Source organism: Triticum urartu, chromosome 7A (genome assembly GCF_056163025.1).
Source record: "Triticum urartu cultivar PI428250 chromosome 7A, HENAU_Tu73, whole genome shotgun sequence".
NCBI classification, from domain to species: Eukaryota; Viridiplantae; Streptophyta; class Magnoliopsida; order Poales; family Poaceae; genus Triticum; species Triticum urartu.
The window spans coordinates 626071739-626085291 of record NC_141879.1 but is presented as its reverse complement, the minus strand read 5'-3'; the positions used below and the strand labels follow the sequence as shown (position 1 = coordinate 626085291).

The following is a 13553-nucleotide window of genomic DNA, read 5'->3' as shown; positions in this document are numbered from 1 at the left end:
AGAAAGAATTGGTCCAAGAAACTTGATGATGCATTATGGGCCTATAGAACTGCATATAAAATCCTATGGGCATGTCTCCGTATAAAATGGTTTATGGAAAATCATGCCACTTACCTCTCGAACTAGAACATAAGGCATATTGGGCCATTAAAGAGCTCAACTATGACTTCAAACTTGCCGGTGAGAAGAGACTATTTGACATTACTTCACTTGATGAATGGAGAACCCATGCCTATGAGAATGCCAAACTGTTTAAATAAAAAGTTAAAAGATGGCATGACAAAAGGATACAAAAACGTGAGTTTAATGTAGGTGATTGTGTATTGTTATACAACTCCCGTTTAAGATTTTTTGCAGGAAAACTCCTCTCTAAGTGGGAAGGTCCTTACGTCATCGAGGAGGTCTATCGTTCCGGTGCCATAAAAATCAACAACTTTGAAGGCACAAATCCAAGGGTGGTGAATGGTCAAAGAATCAAACATTATATCTAGGTAATCCTATAAATGTTGAAACTAATGTTATTGAAACCGTAACCCCGGAGGAATATATAAGGGACACTTTCCAGAACATTTCAGACTCCGAAAAGGAATAGGTATGTGGTATGGTAAGTAAACCGACTCCAAAACAGTTCTAATAGCAATTTTTCTCTGTTTTGGAATATTTAAGAAAATAGAAAAATAAGAACCAGTCCGGGAAGGACAGGAGGCTTCCACGAGGGTGGAGGGCACGCCCTACCCCCCTGGGCACTCCCCCTGCCTCGTGGGCACCTCGTGTGCCCTCCGGACTCCGATTTCTTGCACGATACTTCTTTTGGTCGGTAAAAATTCACTATATAATCCCCCGAAGGTTTTGATCACCGTACCACACAAATATCTCATGTTTTTGTTTCGAGCTGTTTTCTGCCAGGGTTGTCAAGGACAGGCATCATGTCGTCTCCCTCCTCCAACAATGAGGTCAACGATGCTTGGTAATGAAGATAGAGCTGAAGAGAGAAGAACTCGGGGAGATCAACAAGGATGATGGGATCAAGAAGGCCATGGGAGATCAAGTTCCGGCAGTAGAAGACGAAGACATCCTTCAACCTCATCACAATCTCCTTACCCCAACGGAGATTGAAGCTTTCAAGATGATTGAGTTAGCTCACATTCAAAACAAGTATCTCACACATGAAAATATTTTGTTGAAGGAGCATATCATCGCACTCAAGGGCATTATCCGCAAATTGGAGGATCTCCTACGCTCGATGTGCGACTATCCATCATTACCATTATCTTCTTCACCAACAAAGAAGAACTGAGTATCTGGTATGGGAGCTCCCCTTGGAAACTGCCAAGCTTGGGGGAGTGCCCCGGTATCGTATCACCATCACACTCCTATCTTTACCGTTTTTCTTAGTTTGATCCTTTTAGTGATATTTTGATCTAGTAGAATAAAGTTTTAGTATGATCTCGTTTTGAGTTTTGCTTTATGATCCTTCTATGTAATCGAGTCCGTGAGCTATATATAATAAAGATTAGTTATGAGTCAAGGGCCTGATTATCTTTCCATGATCTAGAGGGAATAAAAATAAAAGAGAAGAGAAAGAACAAAAAGAAATAAAGAGATCATATGGATCTTATGGAGAGTAATGACTTCACATATAAAGAGTATGATGAATAAAAGTTGCTGAGAGTTGACAAACATAGTTTTGGTCATCGTTGCAATTAATAGGAAGTAATAAAGAAAGAGAGGTTTTCACATATAAATATACTATCTTGGACATCTTTTATGACTGTGAGCACTCATTAAAATATGACATGCTAAGAAGTTGATGTTGGACAAGGAAGAGAACGTAATGGGTTATGTTTTCTTACATCTAAAATAAATTATATTGTCATGGATCATCCAACATGTCGAGCTTGCCTTTCCCTCTCATGCTAGCCAAATTCTTTGCACCAAGTAGAGATATTACTTGTGCTTCCAAACATCCTTAAACCCAGTTTTGCCATGAGAGTCCACCATATCTACCTATGGATTGAGTAAGATCCTTCAAGTAAGTTGTCATTGTTGCAAGCAATAAAAATTGCTCTCTAAATATGTATGATTCATTAGTGTGGAGAAAATAAGCTTTATACGATCTTGTGATGTGGAAGAAATAAAAGTGATGGACTGCATAATAAAGGTTCATATCACAAGTGGCAATATAAAGTGATGTTTTTTTGCATTAAGATTTCGTGCATCCAACCATAAAAGCGCATGGAAACCTCTGCTCCCCTCTGCGAAGGGCCTATCTTTTATCCTTGTCTTATACTTTATACAAGAGTCATGGTGATTTTCACCTTTCCTTTTTACATTTTATCCTTTGGCAAGCACTGTGTGTTGGAAAGATCCTGATATATATATAGCTAATTGGATGTGAGTTTTCATGAACTATTATTGTTGACATTACCCTTGAGGTAAAAGGTTGGGAGGCAAAACTATAAGCCTCTATCTTTCTCTGTGTTCGATTAAAACTTCATACCCATAAATATTGCATGAGTGTTAGCAATTGTGAAAGACTAAATGATAGTTGAGTATGTGGACTTGCTGAAAAGCTCTTATATTGACTCTTTCCGATGTTATGATAAATTGCAATTGCTTCAATGACTGAGATTATAGTTTGTTAGTTTTCAATGAAGTTTCTGATTCATACTTGAAATTGTGAATGAATTGTTACTTTAGCATGAGAAACCATATGACAATATATATATATATCAATATATATATATATATCGTGATGCCCTCATGTCCGTATTTTATTTTATCAACACTTCTATCTCTAAACATGTGGACATATTTTTCGATATCGGCTCCCGCTTGAGGACAAGCGAGGTCTAAGCTTGGGGGAGTTGATACGTCCATTTTGCATCATGCTTTTATATCAATATTTATTGCATTATGGGCTGTTATTACACATTATGTCACAATACTTATGCCTTTTCTCTCTTATTTTACAAGGTTTACATGAAGAGGGAGAATGCCGGCAGCTGGAATTCTGGGCTAGAAAAGGAGCAAATATTAGAGACCTATTCTGCGCAACTCCAGAAGTCATGAAACTTCACGGGAGCACATTTTGGAATATATAAAAATACTAGCGAAAGAATTAACCAGAGGGGGCCCACACCCTGGCCACGAGGGTGGGGCGCGCCCTACCCCCCTGGGCACACCCCTTGTCTCGTGGGCCCCCTGGCAGGCCTCAGGTGCCCATCTTCTGCTATATGAAGTCTTTCGTCCGAGAAAAAATCATAAGCAAGCTTACGGGACGAAACTCCGCCGCCACGAGGCGGAACCAATCTAGGGCTCCGGCGGAGCTGTTCTGTCGGGGAAACATCCCTCCGGGAGGGGGAAATCATCACCATCGATCCACTCAGCGGGAGGGGGTCAATCTCCATCAACATCTTCACCAGCACCATCTCATCTCAAACCTAGTTCATCTCTTGTATCCAATCTTTGTCTCAAAACCTCAGATTGGTACATGTGGGTTGCTAGTAGTGTTGATTACTCCTTGTAGTTGATGCTAGTTGGTTTACTTGGTGGAAGATCATATGTTCAGATCATTTATGCATATTAATACCCATCTGATTATGAACATGAATATGATTTGTGAGTAGTTAATTTGTTCCCGAGGACATGGGAGAAGTCTTGCTATAAGTAGTCATGTGAATTTGGTATTCGTTCGATATTTTGATGAGATGTATGTTGTCTCTCCTCTAGTGGTGTCATGTGAACATCGACTACATGACACTTCACCATTGTTTGGGACTAGGGGGAGGCATTGGGAAGTAATAAGTAGATGATGGGTTGCTAGACTGACAGAAGCTTAAACCCTAGTTTATGAGTTGCTTCGTAAGGGGCTGATTTGGATCCATATGTTTCATGCTATGGTTAGGTTTACCTTGATACTTCTTTTGTAGTTGCAGATGCTTGCAAGAGGGGTTAATCATAAGTGGGATGCTTGTTCAAGGAAGGGCAGCACCCAAGCACCGGTCCACCCACATATCAAATTATCAAAGTATCGAACGCGAATCATATGAACGTGATGAAAACTAGCTTGACGATAATTTGCATGTGTCCTCGGAAGCGTTTTCCTTTATTTAAGAGTTTGTCTAGGCTTGTCCTTTGCTACAAAAAGGATTGGGCATCTTGCTGCATCTTATTTACTCTTGTTACTTGTTACCTGTTACAAATTACCTTATCACAAAACTATCTGCTACCGATAATTTCAGTGCTTGCAGAGAATACCTTACTGAAAACCGCTTATCATTTCCTTCTGCTCCTCGTTGGGTTCGACACTCTTACTTATCGAAAGGACTACGATAGATCCCCTATACTTGTGGGTCATCAGGGCATCGATGGCTGCATGTGACGGCAGCAGGTGGTTTGGTCGATGTTGGATCAGGCGGGTGGAAGGAGGGCTAGAGAACAAAGAAGATACGGGAGTAGTTCGATGAAAATCGGACCCCACACGAAATTAACTTACACCAAATCGTTTTTCAGGTGACTTACCTATAGTGGACTATATCAAGTATTGCTCGTGATCGGGAAATTGTTGTGCAACTTAATTTCTCTCTCGTTATTCTCTTTAATTGAACAATTGTTATGTGTTGCAATAGATGTTTTTATGCAATCGCCTTGATTTAATAGCTATTTTATTGTTAATGTGATGATGTATCAAATATGGAAATTTGATTAGTAGTTATTATTGATACCAAAAAAACATGATTTTATTTGGTAAGCCGATAAAAAGATGTGGGCTAGTTGAGGTGGTTCTCAAGGAAAAGTGGTATGAAGAAATTGACAAAACCCAAAAGGAGAATGTGTGGTGGGGAGGGAGGCCAAAAAAGGCACAGACACAAGAACCTTACAAGTGTTTTTAAGTAAAAGAGATATTCGGACTATTTATGTATGTTAGAAACCATTGTGCAGACAACTTACATCATCTCTCTTTGAAATAAAGATCTTATATGCTACTTCCAATGTAAACTTCTATAAGACTTTTTAGGTCACTACTTCGGTGACCTAAAAAATCATATAACTTTTTTATAGAGGTAGTAGTTAATAAGCTCCAAAAGGATTTTTTATAGTTAATACATGACATAATTCCACAACAAACGTCCAATACTTTCTCATCTAGTAAAATACTGCACTAGAGATGTTTTTTTCGAGAGTACGCCAAAAGTGTACCATAGTTTTATAGAAGAGAGCAAAGCCAATGTAAAAAAAAGCCTCGAAAAGCAATAGAGATTTGAGATGCAGTAGAGACACGTCATGCATTTGAAAGGAAAAAAACATTAAAAAGTGTGATTAGCAAAGTTTGGTTGACGGTAAAAGCAAGTGAATGAATGCAGTTGAAGAAATACAAAAAAAAAACTAAATCACTTTCAACTACACTATTTATTATATTCTTATAGGTAAATATGCGATAGTTAGCATTTTGCCCATAGGTTAGAAATGACCGGGATCCTCTATCTGCTGCTTTTTTCAAAGCTTTCATGTATAGCACTATATTCCCTTCCTTATCTTTTGGAAGGGAATTTTCTCCTTTAATTTATCCATGGATAATGAGTAATGAATTGTTTGTTTTCTACCAAAAAAGATGTTACACCTCCGGCCTTTAAGTCATTGTGATGCACACAACCATTCTTATTAATATTATGTAGAGTACAAAACAAATAGAACCACGACTGGATTATTACAGGATATGAAATAAACACCTACGACTTAGTCGAATTCTTCTGCATCAACGCTTTAAAGAAGGGACAAATGTTCTTACACCATCGTCGCTGTCCTTATGGAGGTGGCCTGGACAAAGATTTTCATCCTGTTTGCCGAGACCAGACAATGAACCAGAACAACAACATGGAGACAATACCTTCAACAAGGTAATGATGTAAGTTCGCTGCTAAACCAACCAATAAAGGACATGACCAGAGTTTTTGCTCCATACATGAAGTGGTGTTCTAGTCAGTATCTTGATAACGGATCATTCGATAGTCGCATCCGTCAGTAGTTCATGCCAGGCCGAAAAGGCACTAGTAGATTGATTGGGCGTTATTGATAAACAATGGATGTAATACCTCCAAGAGAAAGGATAAATGATGGGTTAGGCTTAGCGAGTTAACACAATTTTTGTCATGAGCCTTCCGACGGGAATTGAAATGCTACGCACCATTGATAGACCCAAAACATTTTGAAGCCTCAACACTAACATACCTCATTGTGTTATCGGAAATCCCTTGAGGGACGACGAAAAGTGCCCCTGATGTTGCAGTTTACTATGAATTATCATAAGATGTAATTTGAGTTTAAAACTTGCCAAACACTTGTAGACTATAGAGGGTTAATTTAAGCTTCTAAAGTTGCAAAGCAATCTGAAACTTAGTTTCCATAAGAAGCATTGCCTCTTTGTTAAAAATATAGGCCATAATAATAATTTTGCAAACTTCTTTCAAAATACAAGGCACAAACATCGTGGTTGGTGATTTTACTTCCTCATTTGTCCTAATTTATCTCTCGGCTCTTTTCATCATATATGGTTATCTCTTAGATTCTCGACAAAAATAATATATTGCAAATTTGGCTTATTACTAGTGGATTCTTTAGTTTCTATTCGAGACAAAAATATTTTCTTAGGGAAGACAAAAACATGATTTGTAAATTGCAGTGGACGGAATACATGATGACATAACCCATGTTGCATTCTTTGGCTTAGGGTTCGATATGTCTTGTGCCATAGGAAGAAGAATATCAGTTGAGGAGGAGGCGCCAAAAGGATAAAGAAAGAGGGAAAAGATAAGAGTGGTGGGGAATGAAGATGCACGATCAAGTTCCCAATGGGTAATGAGCACCTTGGCTACTTTAGAGATTAGGGTGCCATGTCCAGAGTTGGGGACTATTATGGTGGGGAAGTGGAATAGGTTGCACGAGATGCCGAAGAGGAGAATGCAACAAGATGTTAGAGTAGGCGAAGAGAAGGTGGGGTTGGGAAGAGGCCAAGCGAAGGAGGCCAGCAGTGCTGACGAGTAGCAGGATCAAGGAGGAAGACAAAGGCGCGAGCAGACTAGCGAGTGTGCACTTGCCGTACAACGTACACATCACGCACAACCTTTCATGAAATTTGTATTGAACCGGCTAAAATAGTGAAAGAAAGAATAACTCACCATAATTAGCCTTCCAATACTTTTTTTACAATTAAGTGATAATATACCAATGAGATAACATACCCAATCAAGTCAATTATCAAAAATTCTCTGTTGGGGGCTCTTATAGCGGGGAGAGTGGGCTAGAGTGCATGAGATGTTGTTCAAGAGAAGGTTGCAAGGTTGCAAGCGTAGGCGAAGAGAAGGTGGGTAGTGAGGATGTCAAGCGGGGGAGGCCGCAGAGTCGACGAGTGGAAGGAGATAGGAGAAAGGTGAAGATAAAGGCGTGAGGAGGATGGGTTGCGCATTTGCCCTATGGCGTGAATGTCACACACGTTGAATTTCGTATTGAATCAACTAAAATGATGAAAGCAAAAAAACTGACCATAATTAACCTTCCAATATACTTTTTCTACTATTAGGTGATAATAAACCAAGTGGGATAACACACTCAACCTAGTCAATTATCCAAAATTCTCTGTTGGGAGCTCTGATGGCAGTAAAATGGACTAGAGTACACAAGATGCTGGAGATGGGAAGGTAGCGAGGTGCAAGAGTAGACGAAGAGAAGGTTGGGCTACGTCGAGCAGAGGAGGCTACCGGCGCTAACGAGAGGGAGGAGCTACGAGCAAGACAAAGACAAAGACAAAAGCATGAAGAATGGTGGGTTGCACATTTGCCCTATGGCGTGAACGTCAAACACATTGAATTTCATATTAAGTCGGCTAAAATAATGAAAGCAAAACTAACTTATCATAACCGACCTTTCAATAAATGTTTTATACTATTAAGTAATAATAAACCAAATAAGATAACGCACCTAATCAAATTAATTATCCAAAATCCGCATCAGGATGGGACGCTGCTATTCTTAGCTCAAGCTCAAATGAGCCTGCATGAATAGTAAATTCGTAAAAATTTGGAGAAAAAATTAAATCTTTTTTTGTGCTAAACATTGTCAAATTTTAGTGCTTGCAAAATTTCATCATGAAGTCACATTTGTGGAAGTGGTGGCAACAAAAACAAAATCGGTGCTCCAAATGTCATTTTCAAAAGCATTTTAGAGTGCTGATTTTTTTTTTGCTTCGACTTCTAGGAATATCATTTGAATGTGAAAATTTGCAGGCTCTTAAAACATTTGTTAAAGTTTATCACACAAAAAGAACAGATTTTTTTGGATTTTTTTTTATTTTCTTTCGAATGTACTGTAAATGAGCTCGGAGCAGAAAGACACTTTCAATCTAGATCCTCTTATGACGGGAAGGAGGACTAGAGTGCACTAGATGCTGCAGAAGAGAAGTTAGGGAGGTGCAAGAGTTGGCGAAGAGAAGGTGGATGAGCGAGGAAAGCTAGGTGAAAGACGAAAAGGTGTGTGGAGGAATAGCGGGTTGTGCACTTGCCCTAAGGCTTGTGCATCAAGCACATCCTTTCATGAATTTTGTCCAAAAATAACTCACTATAATTAACCTTCCGATCTACCACTAAGAAAATGTATACGTTTACTGCTATTAAATGACAGTAAACGAGATGAGATAACACGTTAACACACCAAATCAAAGTCAATCATCCGAAATCATATGCCGTCTTTTTTAGATAAATATATCACCAGAATTACTAATATCCCCCTATACACAAGTTAAGATTCGGCTACTTGTTTTTTAATACAGTACAGACACAAAAGCTCATCTATATGAGCATGCATCCATCTTTCTATGAACACATATGCACACATATGAGCATTTCATTTCTTTTCTCAGAAAAACCGGCGGCGCCAACCCACCCCCGTGCGCGTCCCCGTCGATCGGGTCAATCCCGCCGGCGCACGCGCACCACAACGGACCCTGTCGTGCGCGCCACCACCCACTGACTCACACGGCGCGACCGCACCCGCGGAGCGTGCCCTCGGTCATCGCGCCACGTGGCCGCGACGGGGCTCCGCTAGCCACCGTGCGCCCGACCCGCTACGGCCAGCCGCTAAATAAATCGCCTCGGATCTGACCAAATCTTCTCCGTCCGGACCGCACGCCGTCTCCCCCGTTTCCATTTCGCGAGGAGAAGAAAACGAGGGGGCAAGGGGAGGACAAAGAAACGGGGTCGGCGCCGCCGCCGCCGCCGCCGCCGCCGCCGCCGTCGGTTCGAGGTGGAGGAGGAGGTACGAAATGGATGCGCGCGCAGCGTGCCTTCGATTAGATTGTCTTAGATGGGGGAGAAGCGGGCAAGCTCGGGAACGAATCTCTGTTCCCTTGATCGTTTCTTCCCTTGTGTTGGCGTGGGGATTTTGTTTAGGAGGAGAGGGTCTATCTTCAGCCTGCGGTTTCCGCCCCGTTTGCTGTGGGCGTGTCGATCATTTGGGCTTTGGATTGGTCGATTTTTCCTGCGGATTTCGTTTTTCTCTCCCTCGGTTTGGGCTGCTACATGGTTGCGCCTGTGATCGTTTCGATTCCAGATACATACATACACTTATTATGCAGTAATCTGTAATCCGTGTGTGTTTATGAGCTGAGGCCTGAGGGGAGGGATTCTTAAATTTTGTGGGCGCACGATTCTCTCTCGTAATGATTCAGAAGGCAGAGGAGACTTGGTTGTGCCTATTGTGTTTCTGTTATTCTTTACGCGATTGAGTATTTTGCCAACATTTCTTAGTTTGTAAATCGATAGGCATTTTTTCCTGTTTGTATCTTCAAATAAATTACTATGTGGGATGATGTTTGCACATGACATAGTTATCCATGACCCAAGTGTTTTTATATTGCGTGGGTCGCCCCAGACAGTCTTTTGTTTGAAGCAGGAAATTCGCCGTCACTGTATCACAATCTAAACTGTTATATGCAGCTTTCGATCAAGTCGTTTTCATTCAACTGCTAATTCCAATTGGTTTTGGGATAATGAACAGATGATGCCGAAGAGGCAGATATGATAATGAACAGAGGGTCTTATTTTGTTCCAATTTTGTTACAAAAATCTATTGAATACATTTTACATTTTAGGAAATATATTTTTTGTCTGCTTAAAATGAAAAAACTGAAGAGCGGACGGTTAACTTGTAGCGCCGCTACAACATAGTGATCTGATATAATTTCATAAACATAGGTGAATATGGCTTCCTTGGAGTGTAGTTGAATGTTCTTAACTAACAGTAGGTGCAAAGTTCGATTGTTTGGTGCTATTGGAGATTGCTATCATTACCTTCTTCCCATTTTCTTACATGAACTGTATCATTTCTACATGCGGATTTACATATTGGAGGTTACCTTTCTGACTGTTTGTGGCAACATCAGTTCCTAACTTTCATTGCATTGTGGCTGCAGAAGTGTAACACAAGTTGCCATGGAGGAGAACGCCGGTAGATCCTCCACAACAATTGGCATTCTAAGAAAGGGTTCTGGTGTCTCCTTGAGAAATCAAAGCAATGAGGAGAGACCAAATCAGTTCCAGAATAAGCCAGGGAACACCACAAAGCTCAACCCCACAAAAGCAACATGGGCTGGCAACAAGGAAAAGCCGGGGTATTTGCGTGACTCTTTTAATTCATCAGGATCTAAGTCTGTATCTGCAAGCTCTTCAAAAGCTCCTGTCAGAAAAAATTACGACGAAAAGCTAAGGCGCCCATTGTCGGCACAGTTTAACAATGCTGAAAGTAGTAACAGAAGAACTGTTGTCAACCGTCTGCAGAGTAGCAAGAAAGCTATTGCTGATGAGGAGGATGGGCATCCATGTGCTCAGCAGATTGAGTCAGAAGATTCATCATCCACATCAACCACTGGGGATCAGCCAACAGGGCTAGATCCTGAAGTCTTAGATTCATCTGTTTCTTCAGGGAGTTCTTCACATGTAGTTGATTCTGTGGCGAGAAATACTGCATTGAGGACTAAACCACGTAGGCAGAAGGATAAAGAGGAAATAGGTTTGGGTAAAACTCAAACTGCATCTACTTCTGTCCATCAGCCTGCTGGACCTCGCAATTTGGCCATTGGTGTGAAATCATCAAATGGTGCTGGTCCTGGTGTACAAAGGCGTGGTATAAAAAACCTTGGTTGCACATCAATCTCTGATGTTTTGCCGTCAGGCTGTTCTTCATCTAATTCTGTCCATAGTAAGAGGACTGAGATTACGAGAAAGAGGATTTCTGATGGGGAGACTTCTTCAAGACCAAGGGCTTTAAGTGGGCAGCCTTCCTTGTATCCTGGCAGTACTGGTCCTAGAGTCAGAGACTCTGAACAATCAGCTTCTCAACAAACAACAAGGACTAGCAACAGAATTATTCGGGATTCTGCAGATTCAGTAAGGACTAGGCGTCCTTTTACTCAGCAGGCTAGGATGAGGATGCCAGATGAAACAGAGCAGCGCGTGTTTGCTCTGCGTGAGACTGTATCGGGGGCTCGTCAACCAGATTGGGCCCGATTTTCGATGAACGAAGTTCCTCCACAGAGGTCAACGAGGCCTTTTCCTATGGAGTTGCCTCATGCAATTTACTCTTCTAGTCGTCAAGGCTCTAGTAACCGTACATCAAGGAGCAGAGGGAGTTCTCGTCCCGAGGATAGCTCCCCACAAATGTTTAGAGATGTCCACAGGCGCATGAACATGGACGGAATTGCAGAGGTAAATTTGTTTTTCCATGTACTGTCTGAGTTGTTTGATTTTGTGCTTAGGTTTTGTTTGTGATGAAACTGATCAAACTATCATAGTTTACAGTGCAGTGCTTTTTATTAGCTGCTAGGAAGTCTTGACATGAGAAAGCAATAACAGTGTTGATATATGGAATGCTTATTGTGTACAGGTGTTGCTAGCATTGGAAAGGATTGAACAACATGATGAATTGTCTTATGAGGTCAGTCCTTTTGTCCTTGTTTGCAACTTTAATTTTCTCTTTTCTTGCCAACTTAGCTCTGAAGCATGTTCTGTACATAATATTGGCAGCAATTGCTGGTGCTGGAAACCAATCTATTCCTCAGTGGCCTTGGCTTGAATGATCAGCATAGAGATATGAGAATGGATATTGACGACATGTCTTATGAGGTATTATTACCATGATATTGATTTTGCCGTAATAATTTGATTAGAGACGTTCTTTTCTTTGTTAACAATTGTTACTCTGTAACCATTCAGTTTGCATGTATAGATCCTAAAATGTAGCCCTATGCTCATGAAGTTCAGACACCAGAAGCTGATATGTTTTGTTTCGCTCAGGAATTATTACAACTAGAGGATAGAATTGGCTCCGTGAGCACTGCCCTTTCCGAAGAGCAATTGGAGAAGTGTCTCAGTCGAGTCGTGTATAAACGAGCGAATCCAGCGCTAGAAGTGAACAAACCTGTAGTAGATGATGTCAAATGCAGCATATGCCAGGTATTTCCCAGTTCATGGGCCATTATTACTGCTTCTTTTGCAAGAAACTTATTGTTTGTGCATTACTATACTGTTATTTCTTTTTTGTGCTGCTTACATATGTTTTTGACATTGACTGGGTATTACAGGAGGAGTACATTGAGGACGAAGAGGTTGGTAGAATGAAGTGTGAGCATCAGTACCATGTGTGCTGCATTCAGGAGTGGCTTCGACAGAAGAACTGGTGTCCGATATGCAAAGCTTCAGCAGTACCTTCGCTGTCGGACGCCGCGGACAAGGGGGATACATGAATCTATGTCAAATACTCTCTCCGTCTCAAAATAAGTGTCTCAACTTTAACATATCAACTTTAACATAACGTTATACCAAAGTTAGTATAAAGTAGAGACAGTTATTCTGAGACGGTGGGAGTAGTATGAAGATACCATGAAACCATGTTAGACATCGTAGGCACTGCCACAAATCAAGGCCCTCCAACTTGTGAATATATACATGATGAACTGTTTCTCTCTTGCAAAGCTCCGTGTCTTTCTTTCTTTTTTGTTACATTATTATTATCTTGTTCCACTCACAGTACACGTCACCGGCCATCAGATAAAAAAGGAAAACGATCATCCTTGGGGCTGGGAAATGGTGTACTACAATCTACGGATTACTGAAAGAGGAAAAGTGTGATGGCTGTAAATCTATGGCGGCTGCCCACCAGAGAAAGAAGCTCCTAGGAAAAGAATAAAAGGAGGGCGCAGATGATCGGCCCCAGCTTTGTCTCTGCTCTTCTCCCATCATTACTCGTGCTGTACTGTGTCATACTGTAACTCAAATTCGTGCCAGTTCAGCCAGAAAAAGAACCCGTGATCATGGTGGCCAACTCTTTTATTATACAAAAGCAAAAGCATAGTTGGTCAAGATCCGCACTTTGCGTTCAACGATCGAAACAGCTACTCCTATGTCAGTGCTTGTTCTTCTCCTAATTAACCTCTCAAAGTCATGGCAGCGCTAGTGCTCTTTCAGAGCTGTTTGCCAAAAATATTCTGAGGCAGCACTTCTGCA

General features: G+C 41.0%; 1 protein-coding gene across 1 annotated transcript; it reads left to right on the top strand.

The window, feature by feature from the left end:
• The first annotated feature begins 9152 nt into the window (after positions 1-9152).
• On the top strand, positions 9153-13021 carry LOC125520384 (uncharacterized). The gene is made up of 6 exons (XM_048685305.2): positions 9153-9309; positions 10466-11756; positions 11935-11985; positions 12075-12173; positions 12345-12503; positions 12632-13021. Exons 2-6 carry the CDS (start codon positions 10485-10487, stop codon positions 12791-12793), a joined length of 1743 nt encoding a protein of 580 aa, XP_048541262.1. The 5' UTR covers positions 9153-9309; positions 10466-10484; the 3' UTR covers positions 12794-13021.
• Positions 13022-13553: the final 532 nt, after the last annotated feature.

What these genes read in the sequence shown, in the direction of transcription:
- LOC125520384 (XM_048685305.2), top strand. Translation starts at nt 10,485, where the DNA reads ATGGAGGAGAACGCCGGTAGATCCTCCACAACAATTGGCATTCTAAGA. An exon ending in ATGATGAATTGTCTTATGAG is followed by an intron (nt 11,986 to 12,074) that starts GTCAGTCCTTTT and finishes TAATATTGGCAG; the next exon opens with CAATTGCTGGTGCTGGAAAC. An exon ending in TTGACGACATGTCTTATGAG is followed by an intron (nt 12,174 to 12,344) that starts GTATTATTACCA and finishes TGTTTCGCTCAG; the next exon opens with GAATTATTACAACTAGAGGA.